The 13,872-nt window shown below is 33.2% G+C and overlaps 1 protein-coding gene across 1 annotated transcript; it reads left to right on the top strand.

Moving 5' to 3' along the window:
- Positions 1 to 2,295: 2,295 nt before the first annotated feature.
- LOC112009723 (purple acid phosphatase) lies at positions 2,296 to 6,776 on the top strand. Its single transcript, XM_024042049.2, has 8 exons — positions 2,296 to 2,735; positions 2,917 to 3,117; positions 3,325 to 3,436; positions 3,845 to 4,074; positions 4,728 to 4,866; positions 5,686 to 5,906; positions 6,251 to 6,372; positions 6,463 to 6,776. The coding sequence occupies exons 1-8, from the start codon at positions 2,532 to 2,534 to the stop codon at positions 6,659 to 6,661; spliced, it is 1,428 nt and encodes a 475-aa protein (XP_023897817.1). The 5' UTR covers positions 2,296 to 2,531; the 3' UTR covers positions 6,662 to 6,776.
- The last annotated feature ends 7,096 nt before the right edge of the window (positions 6,777 to 13,872 follow it).

Here is a 13,872-nt window from a genome sequence, read left to right as displayed (position 1 = left end):
TTTATGAAATATTACAACGTTTTTTAAAACCTTCAACCGAATGAAAATAACAAAAATCAATAATGAGCAACATGGTGAGTAATTAATAATTTATAGCATAGTAGTAAACAATATTGAATGTGATACATACGGATACCGTACAAAACACCAATTGCAATAAAATAATGCCAGAGTACAAAACACCAATTGCCATATAATAATGTCATTATTAGCTGTAAAATTGATGATTTAAAAATAGTGCCTATGTTGGCTAGTGAAACAGTCATTTTAATAGACGTTGTTTTGAACTGCCATATATAGTTAGTTTTGATTATGACACCTAAAATGGTAACAAAACCAGAAAATGACTTCAATCTTTTTTTATTCTTGTAATTTTTTTTTTTTTNGGCAATTGGTGTTTTGTACTCTGGCATTATTATATTGCAATTGGTGTTTTGTACGGTATCCGTATGTATCACATTCAATATTGTTTACTACTATGCTATAAATTATTAATTACTCACCATGTTGCTCATTATTGATTTTTGTATTTTTCATTCGGTTGAAGGTTTTAAAAAACGTTGTAATATTTCATAAAAACAGAAATGAATGTTATATTACGAATCTCAATGAATTATTTAGGATTAAAAGAACGATATTAAGTATTTTCTTATAATTATATTCTAATTTAGTATCATTTTAATGTTATTTTAGTTTGATCATGATAAGACAACACAATGGAGAAAAAAGATGAGAGAAGGCATGAGAGTTTAAACATTGTTCAACTTTATCGACTACATACACAAAAATGTATTTCATGTATGAAGTATATGCATTATCCCTTTAATGTGTGGATCCAACATGCTATGAGGCCCATACCATGTGTGAGGAAAAGATCATAGGATCCTAATAGGCTACCTTCTTTCATTTACCTAACTTAATAATACATTACAATGGGGTTTCAAATTTCAAGTAATAACATGGGAGTGATTCTCAAAAAAAAAAAAAAAAAAAGAAAAAAAAAAAAAAAGGAATGTGATAGCATTCAAAACTATTTAGTTGGTGTGTTATGTTTGTGATTCAAACTCTAAGGATCTTACCCTCCAAAACTATATACACATCGAAAAAAAAATTGAAATTCATATTTAGCATTGGAATTACACTAAAAAATAGATGATAATTTAAAATTAAATTGTGTATTAATTGCTTAAATCCGTTATTTTTTTAGAAGTGTTGTGTACATAATATTTTCATAACAAATTTTATGTGATAAGTTGTAACTGGTTCTAATTTGAATCCATTATTAAAATTATTTTTTTACTCACCAATAACATGTCGTAGCAATCTACCACTTAAAATTTATTGTGAAAATGTTATAGACATAGTATTTATTTTTCTTTTTTCTTTTTGAGAAACAAATCCCTCAATTTACTCCAAAAATCAATTCCATGATTTTTTTTAGAAAAATGTAAAGATTTTTATTAGTATTTAGCATTACTCTCTTAACCCATCACAAGATATTTTTTAGTTGTCAATATGTTGATTTTCTTTTTGGATAAGAGTCAACATCTTTGATTTAGTCTTCACATGGCATGTAAAGTGAATATTCTTTCCTATATCTCTTTGCTTATTATCATATTTTCACAAACACTTTCACAACAAATTATAGGTGGTAAATTGTTATTAGTTCTATTATGAACTCACTATTTAAATGACTTCTTTGTCCACTTCATTAACAACGTGTCATTTAATATATTTTTTTAAAGGAAAGATCTATCATTTAAGATTTATTACAAAAATGTTGTGATGGTAGCATAAATATAAAAGTATATTCTCAAAAAAGTACTATATTATAGTATATTCCTTATTTTATTTCTGGCTAGTTGAGCAAAAATACTAAATTTGCAAACTAGACAATCAAATTCCTATTTTTCATTCTAAAAAGAAAAAAAAAAAAATCCTATTTTTAACTCATCCAGTTTGTAATAGAATAGAATAGAAGACTAGTTTCTCAAAAAAGAAAAAAGAAAAAAAAAGAATAGAAGACTAGTTCTACATGACGTCATTTTTTACAAAACGATAGTATAAACATAGAATGATATTACCGAGATTCCTATAATTTATACCAAACACCAAACTTCACAAACCAAATCAAACGCAACAATTATTAGCCACTTTTCCTAGTTATTGTCAAACTAAAACGCTTTCAATCGAGGAAGCTACACACGTAAAACACACCTAACTACCCGTGACTACAGAGTCCATTCTCAACTTTATTAGAATACCACCATAAATTTTTTCAAACCAAAAAAAAAATTGTATTAAATCAGTTCCTACATATATATTTTCAAATAACAACTGGTGAAGTAAGACTCAGTTTCCTATCATTAAACAATCGTTGACGTCTAAATTTGTATTATATAAGGATGCTCTGAATATTCCTAGCATTCTCCTCATCAGACTCGAACCAGTTTAACCATTTCATATATATATATATATATATATAGCAATAGGTCTCTTTAGCTAAATAGTGTAGTTTTGTGAGACTTGGTATGTGCAGGCAAAAGATCAAGATGGGTCTTTTTCGTTCTTCTTTGTCTTCTTCTTTGATCGCAGTTATTTTGGTTTTGAGTTTAGCAGTGGTGTGTCATGGAGGAAAGACCAGTACTTTTGTCAGAAAAGTTGAGAAGACTATTGACATGCCTCTTAATAGCGATGTCTTTAAAGTCCCACCTGGTTATAATGCACCTCAACAGGTACTTATGTCCCCCTTATTGTTCTTCGGCTATTATTTTCTTATTGATCAAACTGTTTTTTGGTAAGGTTTTTCTTAGTGGGGTTTTCTTTTTAGACAGTTTCAATCGGTAATTGTTTTTGTTTTGTTTTTGTATCCATTGTGCACGGTTTTTTTTTTTTTTTTTTTTGGTGTGAATTCAGGTACATATAACACAAGGAGATCATGTGGGAGAGGCAATGATTATATCATGGGTGACTGTGGATGAACCGGGCTCCAGTAAAGTGGTCTTTTGGAGTGAAAACAGCAAGGAAAAGAGACATGCCAAAGGAAAAGTTAGTACCTATGAGTACTACAATTACAAGTCTGGTTTCATTCATCACACAACCATCAGAAACTTGAAGGTGAATAAAAATTTTCATACAATTGTTTCATTAGATTGCTCTAAAGTTGTTCCCCTGTTTTTGTTCTGTTCTTGTTCTGCTTCTATATGAGATTAATGGATGATATGGGCATAAATGATATATGCATTAAAAGTATGCTATGTATCTAGGTATGTGTAAACTGTTTTTATTTATTTTGATTGGTTGATTTTTTTTTGGGGGGGGCAGTTCAACACCAAATACTACTACGCGGTTGGGATTGGGCACACTACCCGGCAGTTCTGGTTTGTAACTCCACCTGAAGTTGGCCCTGATGTGCCTTATACATTTGGTCTTATTGGTGAGTATTTCTTTAATAAATCCCAAACAATTTAGACATTTGGTGGGCATTGTGGTTCAAGCATACACATGGTCTTCACTTTTAGGCAGGTTGCATTCTCTATTTCCATTAGACTTCTGCAAAGTCTAGTGGCAATTGGGCAGGCACAGAATAGCCTATCCAATAAAGCTAGAACTACGATTGAAATCACCTACTAAGACTTAATAATGATAAAATTTGGAGAAAAAAAAATCTCACTTATAAGTACATAAGCTGGACTTTTCATTTTAGGTTGATTATTGGCTCTTACTTCCTTTACATGTTCCTAAATGAATAAGGAATGTACTTACATTTGCACTTCTGCTTATGTGTCAATTTAGATATTTGAAACATGTTTTATACACCTTAAACTAATGGTATTGTCTGCAGGGGATCTTGGTCAGAGTTATGATTCAAATAGGACACTTACTCATTATGAGTTAAACCCACAGAAAGGGAAAGCAGTGCTGTTCGTTGGGGACCTCTCTTATGCAGATAACTATCCAAATCATGACAATAATAGATGGGATTCATGGGGAAGATTTGTTGAGAGAAGTGTTGCTTATCAACCATGGATATGGACTGCAGGGAATCACGAGATTGACTACGAGCCATCAATTGTAAGTATCTCATAGAATATTTCATTGTTTGGTAGTAACTAATGTGTTCTGTAATTCTTATTTAAAAACTTCTTCTGGCTACACTTGTTTGACTACCTTTTCAATCTCGTGGTTTGAAGTCATACCAACGGTTTAATTTTTTGAAGAATTTTTTCTACTGAGGTAAAATTAGCTCTTTTGTTATATGTATGTGAGGGCTACTGGACACTTCTCATGCCTTAGCAGGTACTTTGCCTAAAAAAAAAAAGAAAAAAAAAAAGGAAACACTTAACAGGAAATTGAGTCAACATAATACTGGGTTGCAATTACCTTCATTGTTCCCTTTGAAATATTATATTGTAAATCTTACTTAAGACAGAATTCCCCCTAAATTGACCTTGTTCGACAATAATGCTCCTTTTGATAGCTAAATTTGATTTAAGGTCTTGCATATAAAAATAATCCTCTTCATCTAAAACCCAAGAGAGACCAAGAGGTCTATATCTTGGTAAAGCCAAAAATAATCCATAGTGCCACCATGTTGCTGTTATTGATACTTTTGTGACAGTTCTAGTACTGTTCTACTCTCTTTGACATTATTTTGAGTTATAATTCATGTGTTTCTGTATATAATTCTCCAAGTTTCTAATAGTAGATTAATATTTGGGTTGCAGGGAGAAACCAAACCTTTTAAGCCTTACAGTCACCGTTATCATGTACCTTATAAAGCTTCAAATAGTACAGCTCCCTTTTGGTATTCAATCAAGAGAGCTTCAGCTTACATCATTGTCTTGTCCTCATACTCAGCATATGGTAAGAATGCATTTGGATTTACATGTTATATATTTCTAATTATGGTCATGTGCACAGACATATGTCCAAACTAGCAACTTCAGTCTGTACATTTTTTTGGCAGTCTTGATCTCTATTACATAGATATGGGATGATGATAATTCAAGAGTTTATAATGCATAATGGTTAAGACTAAAGACAACTAATTACAAATGGCTGCGATTTGGATATTTACTTGCTTTTGGTGAATGCCACTCATTTTCTTTGATCACATATTGTTTAAATATGTGTGAGTGTCTGAGCGAATAATTGTGGGTTCTTTTCGTTTCTCCCATATGGGTATAGGTAATACACTTTTTTTTGGAGTTTAGGTTGAGAGACATTCTATGGAGTTGAAAAAGTCTAAGTCTGCTTTTTCATGGCATTTATTCTATACCTCATAGAGTCATATTTTGGTTTCCATAAGACATCATATACAACGTTTTTCATGGCATTTATTCTTTCACTGACATTGTATATCAGTTTTTTAGGACTACATCCTCAATTATGTGGTTTTGCCCCCAAAATGCTGTCAGAAACAAACAGAATAATGTTTTTACAGGGGATGACAGGATGTAATGATCATGACTTCCTAATTTATGTGGTTAAGTTAAATAACAAGATTGCTACCATAGTGTTTTGTTTAAGCTAGTATCTGATGATGGTATGTGTTAGTGTCTCATTTTGCCAAAATCAATGTAGCTCACCTCAACTCAACTAAGCCTTTGTCCCAAATAAATTGGGGATTTCATGCAGCAAAAGCAAAATTAATAAATTTACTTGTCATTACCATTTTTTCAGGTAAATATACCCCTCAATACAAATGGCTTGAAGAGGAACTACCAAAAGTTAACCGGACTGAGACACCTTGGTTGATTGTTCTAATGCATTCCCCTTGGTATAACAGCTACAACTATCATTTTCTGGAGGGTGAATCCATGAGAGTAATGTATGAGGCATGGTTTGTGAAGTACAAAGTTGATGTAGTGTTTGCTGGTCATGTTCATGCTTATGAACGATCTGTAAGTCCTTGATACTATCTATTTATTAGTTTTTGAAATGTGATTTTTTTTGGAGGTGTATCTGTGTAACACTGGTAGTTGTCTCTAGTTACCTGAAATCTGTGACGACAAAGAGTTTTAGAAACTTGGCAGTATTGCATTTCTGAATTTTTTTTTTTTGAGGAGAACGAAAATTCTGCCATCTATGATCTTTTCTTTAATGATGCATTACAGTATTACACAGAGACACACATGCATAAATCCAGATTATTTGATTTCCATTTGTTTATATATATAGACATTGTCTGTGGCTATATGTTCATTTCTTCCGATGTTGATTGACAACTAACATATGAATATTACAGGAACGTGTATCCAACATTGCATACAATGTTGTAAATGGTATTTGCACTCCTGTAAAGGATCAATCTGCGCCTGTATATATAACCATTGGCGATGGGGGCAATCTTGAAGGCTTAGCAACCAAGTAAGCTAATTACATTATAATAGAGCTGACCTTCATTGATTCACTGTTTGTTAATATGGTTTAATATAAATGTCCTCTTCTCTGTTGCAGCATGACGGAACCACAGCCACCATACTCAGCTTATCGTGAGGCTAGTTTTGGTCATGCCATTTTTGACATTAAGAACCAAACCCATGCATACTATAGTTGGCACCGTAATCAAGATGGATATGCAGTGGAAGCCGATACCATGTGGTTTTTCAACAGATATAATCATCCAGTTGATGATTCCACAAGTGCCCAATCATGATGAAACTAATAACCGTTGAATTCTCTTCGGAATATTTTCTCTCAAATTTTGTTTTCTTGAATAAACGATCTCATATAGTTGATTCTCAATAATAGTTTCTACTTTTTCTTCAGCATTTTATTGTTCCACCTATTCTCTTCTATGTGCCTTTGCTAATTTTTTTGTCAAACTTATGTTGTCAAGCTCTCTTTGAAATGGCTCGCAGTGTCTCTTAATAGCAGCACATTGCATCTAAAACTGGAATAAAAGACTTAACAATCAAACTAAACTCAAATGGACATAACCGTGTTTCATAGTCAAAGACTCAAAATGCATTGCCACGGTCCACTGTTGGATTCAAGATTCTTTTGAAAGAATTGATATGTTGGATAAAGTGTGCTTCAACAAATGTGTACAAATAAGAAATCGGGAAATATGAAATAAGCACAAGTTACGCCGCGATTGGAGGAAAATATTATGTGAAATTAGCATATGTTTTGCATTTCAACTAATAAAGCTATGAATTTTATTTTTATTTTTTAATTTTTGCTGAACATTAAGACTCGAATTGCAAATGTATAAGGAGTTAAGGAGGAATATAAATAAACTGGATCAAGTTTAGTTACAAAATTAGTTGTAACCTTAGACTACAACCTTACTTAATATTTTTTATTGAAGGTGAATTTTGATAAATCTACAATTAGATTACGTTTTCTTTTTATATCTTCTATGCTTACAAAATTTCCAGAAAATTAAAGATCAATAACTATGTTATCAATAAATTATTTAAATTATAAGTTTTTGTAGTTTAAAATTATGTATATATAGAATATAAACTTATAGATCACATAATAAATAATATTCGATTGACACAAAATTTGACATGTATATTAAGAGCATAAAGAACACGTAATTCAGCAGTTAGATTTTCAAAATATGTAGTAATATTTATTTTATTGAATAAGATTGTAGCCTAAGGTTACAATCAATTTTGTAACTAAACTTTGTCTAATAAACTATACAAAATGCATTTTACACCGGAGAAGGTAAAAAACTCAGCACAAAATAAATACTTGATGCTTTTTATTATTATTATTATTTTTTTATTGGGTAGTATTTTTCAGGACTTTATGCGACAGCTTGTTGTGGTGGCAATCTGGGCGGAGCCACTTATTGGCTTTGGGGGCCAATGGCACCCCCCAATTTTATTTATTTATTTTTAAATTAGTATATATGTAGTACTGAATTTAGCAATTTTTGTTCTATAAAATTATACTTTACCCCCTTAACAATATCATTAATTCCTTTAAGAATAGTGCTATAGCCACACACTTTTCTATAAATTTTTTACAAACTATTAAAGTAGCAAATTCTTATTGGTTTATATATGAGTCTACTATTTACATCACTTTATTACTTATTAATAACCACTCACTAGTCGTCACATCAGTTATTTATAAAAAAAGTTTGTAACTCTAGCATTTTCCTCATTTTTAAGGGGATAAAAAAATTTTATTGATAAAAAATCTAAAATAAAATATACAAGTCCAAAAAAATTAGCCTACCAACAAAAATTATCAATAGCAAAGCTAAAAAAAAAATTAAACCCAGTAAATCAATTTCACTTAAAATAATTTTGTCATTATCCAATAGTAGAAGCATGCCAAAAAAAAAAAAAAAAAAAACCTTCCACGGCTAAGCAGCAACAAAGCCACCACATAAAAAAAAAAAAAAAAAAAAAAAAAAAAAAAAAAAAAAAAAAAAAAACCTTCCATGGCTAAGCAGCAACAAAGCCACCACACACTACTAGCAAAGAGAATAGTAAAGCTACCCCCTTAACTCTAACTCCTGACTCCGTCCCTAGTCACATTAAAACCATTTTTTTGTGATGGACTGAACATTCCGTAGTTGAATCCACTTATTATGATAGAAAAGTGGTTCCATCACAAAAAAATTTAATTTTTTTTTAAAATTTATTTTAAATCCTATAATTTAAGAGGGGTGAAAATTTTGGTCTATAGTTTCAAAAAAATAAATTAGACTCTAAAGTTTTAAAAAGTAATAAATTAAATGATGAGATTTCAAAAGTTCAACAAGTCTTAAGTTGGATTCTTCATTTGTATGTTGGTCATATATATACATACATAAATACACACACACACATATATATATATATATATATTGGTTGTTGTAGGGTCAGGATTTGTAGCCCAAGCCTAAAACAATGAATTTGTAGAGAGTGGGTGAAAAAGCTAGGTTTTAGTGCATGGATAACAGTTAATATGATGTTCATGACAATCAAACAGAGATAAACTGAATTTATCAAAGAAAGTTTGTCCTCGGCACAATCAGAGGGGCTTTGTTCTAGTAAATATTGGATGAGAATGGTTACAAGAGTTCTTGAGATTGTTACAGTGCTTTCTCTTTCAATTACCGGCCTCCTCCCTCTCTCTAAGTCTCTCCCCTTATTTATACTACATCTATTCCTTCACCTTTACCCAACACGTGGATAGTTGATGGTTTATACTGATACTTGTCCCATCAGCCCCCTTTAGAAGTCTTCTGGGGTGGATGTAAAGCTGCAATAATACTATGCAGAGGTCACTTCCTCATTAATGCGGCCAGGGAGTTAGCTGGGGTGCATTCAACGCGGTGACAGCAGTTTTTCCTAAGATATTTTGGGATTCTTCTGTCTTTTGTTCTTGCAATGCTTATCCATGTTTCCAGAACTTCATGGATCGCACCTCTAGATGGCAAGCATCCTTTACGGACCTCGGCCTTGGCTAGCCGAGGAGAAATTCATCCTCGGCAAAAACTCCTAGGCTATTATGTTCAATATTGTCTTCCTTACCCAATAGCATGGGTTTCCTTGGCTATACTTACCCATCCTCGGACGACCCCTTATCCTCGGCCTGGGCCTTAAGCCTAAAATCCAGTTGTATGATCTGGGCCTATGACCCCACAATAGCCCCTCAAAACTCCGGTTTTTTCCTCTCATCCGAGGAAAAAGGTGGGGTTTTGAATTTTTAAGAGTTAATTCTGCTTTGATCCTTTGATTTACACCTGGGGGAGTGCTGTTTCACGCACCTCATATTTGTACTATAAATTTCTCCTTTCAGAGCTACCAATCTGATGGGTTAGTTATAATTTTGGGTCTGTTTTGACACTTATAGAAAGATGTCATGTGTGTTAATTTTTCCAAAGCATGTGGTCTGAGGACCCATGCATTGCTAAGGTTCTTAGTAGGAGGTTTGAGGGACCCGACATAACTAAGGCTCTTCTTAGCAGGAGGTTTGAGGGACCCGACATAGCTAAGGCTCTGTTTAAGCACTACTCCCGGGTGCCTTAAAAGGCTCGGCCTCGAGTGCAAAGATGCCACTGAGTGTTAACCAACTCATATCATCTAATCCAAAGACTACAGGTATGGTTAAGTTTAAGTTTAAACACTTGAGAAAGATGCCACTGAGTGTTAACCAACTCATATCATCTGGTCTATGGACTACAAGCATAATTGAGTTTAAGTTTAAACACTTGAGAAAGATTCCACTGAGTGTTAACCAACCCATATCATTTGGTTCGAGGACTACAGGTATGATTGAGTTTAAGTTTAAACACTTAAGAAAGTTGCCACTGAATGTTAACCAACCCATATCATCTGGTCCGAGGACTACAAGCATGATTGAGTTTAAGTTTAAACACTTGAGAAAGATGCCACTAAGTGTTAACCAACTAATATCATCTGGTCCAAGGACTACAGGCATGATTGAGTTTAAATTTAAACAATTGAGAAAGTTGCAACTGAGTGTTAACCAACCCATATCATCTGGTCTGAGGACTACAAGCATGATTGAGTTTAAGTTTAAACACTTGAGAAAGATACCACTGAGTGTTAACCAACCCATATCATCTGGTCCAAGGACTACAGGCATGATTGAGTTTAAGTTTAAACACTTGAGAAAGATGGCATGATTGAGTTTAAGTTTAAACACTTGAGAACGATGCCACTGAGTGTTAACCAACCCATATCATTTGGTCCGAGGACTACAGACATGATTGAGTTTAAGTTTAAACACTTAAGAAAGATGGCATGATTGAGTTTAAGTTTAAACACTTGAGAAAGATGCCACTGAGTGTTAACCAACCCATATCATTTGGTCCGAGGACTACAGGCATGATTGAGTTTAAGTTTAAACACTTGAGAAAGATGCCACTGAGTGTTAACCAATCCATATCATCTGGTCCGAGGACTACAAGCATGATTGAGTTTAAGTTTAAATACTTGAGAAAGTTGCCACTGAGTGTTAACCAACCCATATCATCTGGTCCGAGGACTACAGGCATGATTGAGTTTAAGTTTAAACACTTGAGAAAGATGCCACTGAGTGTTAATCAACCTATATCATCTGGTCCGAGGACTTCAGGCATAATTGAGTTTAAGTTTAAACACTTGAGAAAGATGCCACTGAGTGTTAACCAACCCATATCATCTGGTCTAAGGACTACATGCATGATTGAGTTTAAGTTTAAACACTTGGGAAAGTTGCCACTGAGTGTTAACCAACCCATATCATCTAGTCCGAGGATTACAAGCATGATTGAGTTTAAGTTTAAACACTTGAGAAAGTTGCCACTGAGTGTTAATTAACTCATATCATCTAGTCCGAGTACTACAGGCATGATTGAGTTTAAGTTTAAACACTTGAGAAAGATGCCACTGAGTGTTAACCAACCCATATCATCTGGTCCGAGGAATACAGGCATAATTGAGTTTAAGTTTAAACACTTGAGAAAGTTTTCACGGAAATAACCCCGCTACGGAGCCTTCTAGATTTGCTTTGTGTTGTTGCCACTTCCTCTCATGGAGGTTCAGCGAACTTGGCCACTAGATTCGCGAGAACTAGCCCTTTAACAGAGGTACGGAGCATATAGTTAATGTTAAGAGCCCCTAGAACTGTGTCCCATATAGCAATCATTCCCATGTAATCAACACTTCGAAGTGTAGACCTGAGCGAAAGTTGAGTTATGACAACAATCGTGTGTGCTCTTGGAAATAATGGGGAAGCTTTCCTATAGCCTGCATCACCACCAAAATTGCCTTTTCTAGGGACTCTTGCTTTGATCTTACCATGATTAACCGTTGCACCCATTAACACATAAGCTTTCCCCACAGACAGCGCCAATTGTAGGGTCAGGATTTGTAACCCAAGCCCAAAACAATGAATTTGAAGAGAGTGGGTGAAAGAGTTAGGCTTTAGTGCATGGATAACAGTTAATATGGTATTCATGACAATCAAACAGAGATGAACTGAGTTTATCAAAGAAAGTTTGTCCTCGGCACAATTAGAGGGGCTTTGTTCTAGTAAATATTGGATGAGAATGGTTACAAGAGTTCTTGAGATTACTACAATGCTTTCTCTCTCAACTGCCGGCCTCCTCCCTCTCTCTAAGTCTCTCCCCTTATTTATACTACATCTATTCCTTCACCTTTACCCAACACGTGGACAGTTGATGGTTTATACTGATACTTGTCCCATCAGCCCCATCTAGAAGTCTTCTGGGGTGGTTATAAGGCTGCAATAATACTGTGCAGAGGTCACTTCTTCATTAATGCGGCTAGGGAGTTAGTTGGGGTGCATTCAATGCGGTGACAACAGTTTTTCCCAAGATATTTTAGGATTCTTTTGTCTTTTGTTCTTGCAATGCTTATCCATATTTCCAAAACTTCATGGATCGCACCTCTAGATGGCAAGCATCCTTTACGGATCTCGGCCTTGGCTAGCCGAGGACAAATTCATCATCGGCAAAAACTACTAGGCCATTATGTTCAATATTGTCTTCCTTACCCACTAGCATGGGTTTCCTTGACTATACTTACCCATCCTCGGACGGCCCCTTGTCCTCGGCTTGAGCCTTAAGCCCAAAGTCCAGTTGTATGATTTGGGTCCATGACCCCACAGTTGTAATGTTGTATAAATAATTGATTGCCAATTCAAGAAAATTTTTAATGTATTTAATAAATAATGTACATATGTTTCAAGAAATACTTATCCCTTTAAATAAAGATAAAACTCTTTCCAACGTGGCTGATCAAAATTGTTCTTACGGTTCCAAAAACTCCATCATATTCTAGTAAGAGTCCAGTCATGTGTAAAAAACAATAAAATGTTTTTGATTGTATTATATCTAAATTATTTAATTAATATTTTTTATTATATAATATCGAAAATATATTATTAATGTTATAGTTTAATGTTATTAATACTTAATTGGATTTATATATCTTCTATTGTGTTGGAATAGCTTCACTAACATTTTGAGTTGATGAATGATCAAATTTTAGCTGTCGAATACTATTTTGGTATTTGCAAACATGATAGTCATTTTGGATGTTGCACTCACTATATTTTTTTATTGATTGATTTTGAATAACATAAATAATTTTTTTCATGATCTCATTTTTGTACGACTCAAATAAAAGAAAAAGCATTGAAGATATTTTTTTAAATGAAGCAAATAGAATCAAATGATGTTCAACTTATACTCTCTTTTTTTGGGTAGTATCAAGCTATAAAACATTTAACTTGGAACTAATTATTTATTTATCTTCAATTATTATAATTTAAAAAAAAAAACACACACACACATAAACATACACTTAAACATAAACTGTTTTACACATAAAAAAGAGAAAATATTGAAAACATTTATCTTTGAATAAAAATTTGACTTAATTTAAAAAAAAAAAAACATATAAAGAAAAAAGTTAGTCAAAGGGAAAAAAATTGAGGAGGATCATAGTATAAATATTATTATTATTATTATTATTTTATTTTACGAATGGTTATTTGGTCAGAAAATTCTAATTGTACTCTATGTACATGTTCCTTTATAAATTTTGGATGCCAATGTGTCCAATAAATGTTACCTATCAGGAGAGAGAAAAAAAAAAAATGCCACCTGAGCTTGTTGTACGTACCATTTTTTTTTTGAGAAAAGTTGTACGTACCAGTTGGTTTAAGTAAATCATGTGTGGGTTCCAGTTAGCTCAACTGGTAAAGTCTTTGATGGTTGTATAAGAGATCTGGGATTCAATCCCCGCCTACACCAAAAACTGATTGGTGTCTTGGTCTGATGATAAAGAGCTATCATCAGGAGCGGACACCATAGGTTGAAACTCTCTCTCAAAAAAAAAAAAAAAGTAAATCATGTTATGCCAATTTAATTATGTCCAT

This window comes from Quercus suber, unplaced genomic scaffold (assembly GCF_002906115.3).
Source record: "Quercus suber isolate HL8 unplaced genomic scaffold, Cork oak 2.0 scaffold_110, whole genome shotgun sequence".
In the NCBI taxonomy this organism is placed as follows: Eukaryota; Viridiplantae; Streptophyta; class Magnoliopsida; order Fagales; family Fagaceae; genus Quercus; species Quercus suber.
This window is presented reverse-complemented; position numbering and strand designations above follow the sequence as displayed.

Excerpts from the sequence above, each read along its gene's own strand:
- LOC112009723 (XM_024042049.2), top strand. The coding sequence starts at position 2,532 with ATGTGCAGGCAAAAGATCAAGATGGGTCTTTTTCGTTCTTCTTTGTCT. Across the intron at positions 2,736-2,916 it reads GTTATAATGCACCTCAACAG|GTACATATAACACAAGGAGA; the intron begins GTACTTATGTCC and ends GTGTGAATTCAG. Across the intron at positions 4,867-5,685 it reads GTCCTCATACTCAGCATATG|GTAAATATACCCCTCAATAC; the intron begins GTAAGAATGCAT and ends CCATTTTTTCAG.